The sequence below is a fragment of the Alosa pseudoharengus genome, unplaced genomic scaffold, assembly GCF_046254945.1.
Source record: "Alosa pseudoharengus isolate Yale_2024_CS ecotype anadromous, Long Island Sound unplaced genomic scaffold, YU_APseudo_1.1 YU_APseudo_1.1_scf_6, whole genome shotgun sequence".
Classification (NCBI taxonomy): domain Eukaryota; kingdom Metazoa; phylum Chordata; class Actinopteri; order Clupeiformes; family Clupeidae; genus Alosa; species Alosa pseudoharengus.
In genome coordinates this window covers 43,342,732-43,348,731 of record NW_027468848.1, presented here as the reverse complement: position 1 = coordinate 43,348,731, position 6,000 = coordinate 43,342,732, and the positions used below count along the sequence as shown (strand labels likewise).

Here is a 6,000-nt window from a genome sequence, read left to right as displayed (position 1 = left end):
CTACTGTATGACTTCAACAAGGTGATCATTAGTATTGTTCTGTATCAATCACACTGCCGCTTGCAGCGCCTTTGAATGTAGTCCGCTGCCCTGTTTACCGGCAATGCTACAGCAGACTTAAGCTGCCACCTCGTGGTGATAAGTTGTAATACATTACACGTAGCTGCGTGAATCACGGAAAGCGCGAATGAAGTGACCACTTGAAAATGGGACCCACTGTACATCCAACTCTCATTGCGAATTTTTTTAATTTTCTCTTTGCATTTTCTAATAGTGTTGGTTGTGTTTTTTATATAGTATTGTAGCCTACAATAAATGCTTGACATTGTCAGTGCTTCAGAAAATCAGACACGTTGGGCACAACACTATAGGAGTTGTCAGGACACCAAAACAGTGGCACATGAAACTGGGTGGGCATGTTAGCCCCACTAGACTCTAATGGAAAATATGTTTGTTCCCCGGGGGCCATTTCCCATTGAGAAATGAGATGTTGATGGCAGAACTGTGAGGCAGGACTGTCTCACACACACATATCATAACCTGGCACACAAACACATGCACAAGCACGAGCGTGCACACACACACACACACACACACACACAGAAGCATGCATACACACAAAAAGCAAACACACATCCACAAACTCACTTACATACCGTACACATTGCATGAGTTGCAAGAGTAGGGGATGGAGTAGGAGATGGAGACAAATTGACAAGCGTATACTGATTGGCGGTTATATTTTATACCACTATGCGTATCTAGTTTTATTTATTTTTATATTTCTTAATGGTTGAAACTAAAATGACCATATTTCACCTTTTTTCTTCTTCTTTTATTTATTTTTATGTTGATAACAGACAACATAAACACTCATAAGAATCTACTGTGGATCTCTAGTGCTTTAACTTACAGGATGGCAGTTTACTAATGTTATTCTTTTTGTGAGAAAAATAAAGTAACATTTTAAGCAAATTCAAATAAAGTGCCAGCAAAAAATATATACAGTAGAGTGGTAAATTTGTCACAGTTAGACTGTTGCAGAGTTAAGACAAGTGTGCATGAGAGAATAACATTAGATTCACTCATTTCAGTGCCATTTTATACAGATCAATCATCTAACCCGTACAATTTAGTCTGCTCTGAACTGTAATGATCAGTTCCATATTCCATGAAACTCTTTGGTCAATTAGTATGGTGAACAATAAAGGTATCAATGGTTTAAGGATGGAAGAGAAGTGTAAAGTCTTTATCATCTTGGTCTGTATTCTTCGGGCACACCTGACATCTTCCTTTTTTTGAGAGCAGAATCAATTGTATTTATCAGGCCATCAATCATCGCCCGCATCTCTGGAGTGTAGGGATTGTACTCAAGTTTCCTCAGGCCTGACCGCTTAAAGTTTCCATCCTTCTGCCCTTCCACACAGAGCAATCTGTCCTCTGATACCTCCAGACCTAGGAATATCACCATAGTCTTAAGATGGGCAAAAAGGTCATTCTTCAGTGCTTCAAAGTGGACCACATGCACCTTCTTCCCAAATTTCAGCCAGTCAAGTGTGTGTGAGGCCCACCATGGTGCATAATTGTTCACAAACTCTGGCCATTCTGTAAAATACACACAAAAGGAGTAATAGTTATATTTCCAAAATGTTTCAATGTGGTTTCTGAAATGATCACAGCACTGAGACAGCACTACTGAATGTTACCAATGGTCTTTTAGTGGAAGTTTCTGGTACGGCCTTAAAACAGTTTTCATCATCTGTCAAAAAGGAGGTTCTATGTCACTGTGAACAACTATTAATATAACAACTTATAATGACTAGTGAATAGTGCTGGGCGGTATACCGGTTCACACCGTATACCGGTGTATATTTTCGTTATGATATGAATTTTTAATATACCGCCATACCGGTGTATTTGATTACACAACGTTTGGAACGCTGCACCGCGCGACAGTGTTTCAGACGGGACTTTTTTCACATGCACGCATGGTGCCACTGCGAGGCATAGTGAGGGTAAACACAAAACACCTTAAGTTTTTCCCCTGAAGTATGACCCTTAAGGCTTAATTTCTCCTTAGGTAAGGGGTTTATTTAAGGGTGTTGCACAGAAATAATACCTTAATACGTTAAGGGATACTGCATTGAAAAGGATTTACCGTCACGAAAATTCTATTGAGATTGTTCCACAGCTGTAGCTGGCTAGTAGGTGATGTCGTTAGTTAGCAACCCACCGAACACAGTGAAGTTTAATGATCTTATCATTCATCTCACCTTAAGAATATTCGCTGAAGTTATCCAGGTAGCAAGTAAAGCGTGTTATAGACATGCACTGAGCAATACTAGCTGGCTAGTTAGAAATGATCCTGACTGTCATCAGTGCAGCAAAACAAACTTTTTTGTTAATGTTTTGCCTAGCGAACCGAACCGAAGCTCATGGCATGGCAGGCTAACAAGACATCCACATGAAGTTAACGTTAGCCTACCACTAACGTCATGTAAACCACACAATAACAATACATTTCTGATAGGCCTATTTGACAGAGTAAGCAGAGTTAACAGAGAGGTTTTATTTTAAATTGTATCATTTTCAAAAAAGTATAATTTTTGTATTGGTCTTATACAAGATGTTTGTGAAATTTGCACAGTAAAACTTCTGTATTTTGACTGCAATTGTCTTTGCATTTTGATTAGATTCTTCATTAGAATCATGAGTGGCTCTTTGTAAACAGCATCATTTTCTGGGGCCATGCAAAACTGCATTTCCACTAGTGTGGAGTTATTCTACATCATGACAGTAAAATAGACCATCCTTAGTCAATGTACTGCAGCAATTCCTCTCTCAACCTGTAGAAAATGCTGTGAACTACGGAGCCCTCCGGGTGACATGGGGGAAAAAAAACATGGGTTAGAAAAAAAAAAAAAAAAGTAGTGGGGAAAAAAAACATGAGGAAGAAAAAAAAAACGATGCACTTTTGCGGGATCTCATTGCGGGATCTCGCAAAGTTTTGCGGGATCTCGCAAAATTGCAAGATCTCGCAAAACTTTTTTTCTACTTTTGGAACTTACTGGGCTTCCTACTTGACCCCAATAGGCCCACAAACCACTACCGCCAGATGGCAATCGTATCATGATACTATGATTGCTCTATCACTGTTGCGTGTTGTGGGTTTTCTGGACACATTACATAGGCCTATGACACGGGAGGGAGAGGGAGACACCTGCGTGCAGACACGCACACACGCAGGCGCGTAGCAAGCGTGGGGGATGTGGGTGTTATAATGTACACAGTTTTGCTGGAACACGATTATATCCCTCACACTTTTTGTCAGATTAAATTGAAAGTAAAATATGGTAAACGCTCCCGTAAAGAGTTGGAACCGTATCTATAACGAACACACAGAGACACAAATAGGTCTGTTGATTTGATTGAACGGTCATCCAGCCAATCACACCAAGTTAGGTGAAGAACCAGAGCCGCTCTGATCAAATTCAAAGTGTACGTCTTTCAAGGCTGCTGCTTGGGTCTGCATTGTAACGTCTGCAGTGAGCAGATTTCAGATAGAATTGAAATGATAATTGTTACCGCATTATGCTAATTTAGTAAACCAAAATTCACTGTCTGACTGACAGTTTTTGCCACAATGCAGGGAGTCAAAGTGAAAGCGGGGTGCGTGCACCAAGGCACCTGTTTCTGCAGGAAAACCTTTGGCTACTGTTCTCAGAGCATTATGCTTTCTCTGCCTATGATCTGCAGCTTTTCTCAAACTATGGGCCTCCTCAACAATGAACCTACTACTGCTCCACGTAGCCGCGAAATTAAGTTATGCCCGGTGCCTCACACATCTGCTCATTTGCAGCATACTGTAGTGAATGGCTACTTGCGAACGTTGTGGATTACTTGCGAACATTGTGGATTACTTGCGAACACTGTGGATACTTGCGAACTCTGTGGATTAGGCTACTTGCGGACTCTGAATTATCTCTGGACATTTACGGTCAGTCTCATAACGCTCCAGGCTGGAGCTGCTGTACGGACTAAACAAGTACTTTCTCAAAGCCGGTCATAGGACCCTGTGATCTAGCTCAGTCTATTGATTGCCTTGTTATTGCAGTCTAGTGTGGCCTACTGTGTGTGTGTGTGTGTGTGTGCGCGCGCGTGTGTGTGCGCGCTTTGAGTTTAGCCCCCGGCCGGGGTTAATGGCCAGTCCCTTCCCCTAGTTTAACTCGGCCATAGAGAGGGCTAGTTTAAGCGGGTTGTATGAATGCGGGGTGGTTGTGTGTGGGAGGTAGTGGTGTATTAATTAATTCTTGTGAATAAACTGTGAAAAGTAAATCCCGAGTTGTGTGTGTGTGTGTGTGTGTGTGTGTGTGTGTGTGTGTGTGTAACTCCTCCTCCGACTACCAATAACATAATTACAATACTTATTCATTTGGTGTCATCAACTATATAGACATAGCCCAGTCAGCACACATACAGTACGTCTCCAAGACGCTTGGAAAGGAACAGCTTAATTACATCGCGTTCCATTTAGAACGTTTTATTTGATCTGATCTTACAAACGGCGGCGTCAAGACACATTTGAGTTCTACATCGGAGATAGAACGCTTATGATCGATCATGCAATGTGTGCGTCCCTGCAGCAAGTGAAACTGGAGGTAACGTGGGCTAGAAGCAATAATAGTTTAAACAAAACGTGGCTTCCTGTAACTATCAATGGAAAAATGCATAGAAACTGCTAATCATAATCTTTAAATTGACATTAATTAAGCTGGCTATATGCAACACAATTTATATATATTCCCTTTGCATATGTTTGGGTAGACTTCAAACGTTTTTGAATTTGAGCTTACAGTTCTGTGTCCTTTACATTTATTTAATAGGTATTAGTGATACCCAGGGTGCGATTTGTGTAAAAAACAGAGGGGGGGGATTTTGAATATGTTTGTAACCCCCCCCCCCCCAAACAAAAAAAAAAAAAAATTAACGAACGAATAATTTCATAGCTAATTATAGCCTATATTAATTTTGCCAACTTTGTAACATTTACCTTTAGCTTAGTTTTAGTTTACCGTTGTGTATGACTTTAAACAGCGAGTGTGATCAGCTCCTCTAATGCAGGGTTGGACTACGTTTTGAGAAACATACAAATTCACCTTGTTCTTGACCCATCTGAAATGACTCCTCTACCTTTGCTGCCTCCATCCTTTCTGTATTTGTTATGTAAAATGTTGTATATGATGACACTGAAGTCTTGAGTTAGTGAATTGGCTAACAGTGTTAGTTGGTATACAAATAGCCTACACATTGCGCTACACGCTGCGTAGGCTGCGTGCATTCTCTCTCCTGCAGATTTGCGTTCAGTAGCCAAGTGCGTAATATTGTAAAAGTTGAAAAAATAAATGTGATTATTGAAGCCTACAGAAAATAAATAGCTTACTATCATACTGTCAGTTAATTGGCTACAGTGCAGTGAAGAGTTTGGAGAGAAGTTATAGGGCAACTTGAAGTTTTATGAAAATAATTTACGAACCAGAACATATGGGCCATAAGCTTCTATTTCTTGCAGCTGTTAAAACACCCGCTAGATAGTTTAAATACCCACCAACATTTGTTTTTGCTGTACAGATTATTTCTGTAAGTTATTTGTCTACTAGGCCTAGCCTACTGGCTGATTTATCAAACGAGTGCTTTCTCGTTCGTCCACCGCAAACTACTAGGTGTTTAAAGTAAGACGATATGCTGCTCTGAGCGCGTTTCATGTTTGGTTCAGCGCTGTTTTCCCTGCGGAAGTTCCCGCACTAAAATGTTGAGAGGGACTGAAAATGTTACAATGTTTTTGTGTTCGATGACGTTCAGAAATATGCGCCGTCTGCCAGAAGGCTACTGAATAGCCTACTCTGATGTATTGACACTGAAGATCGCTAGATTTCAAGGGTTTAAGTAGGCTAGCAGTTAAGTTGCATTCATCGCTATCAAGGGGTTTAATCCTTGTCCCCA

The 6,000-nt window shown here is 40.7% G+C and overlaps 1 protein-coding gene across 1 annotated transcript in view; it reads right to left on the bottom strand.

The window, feature by feature from the left end:
• Positions 1 to 725: 725 nt before the first annotated feature.
• wscd2 (WSC domain containing 2) overlaps positions 726 to 6,000 on the bottom strand; it is a 242,732-nt gene continuing 237,457 nt past the window's right edge. The window contains exon 9 of the mRNA XM_076271403.1: positions 726 to 1,605. Within this exon, the coding sequence (XP_076127518.1) occupies positions 1,253 to 1,605 (353 nt within the window). The 3' untranslated portion in view covers positions 726 to 1,252. The remainder of the gene's footprint in view (positions 1,606 to 6,000) is intronic.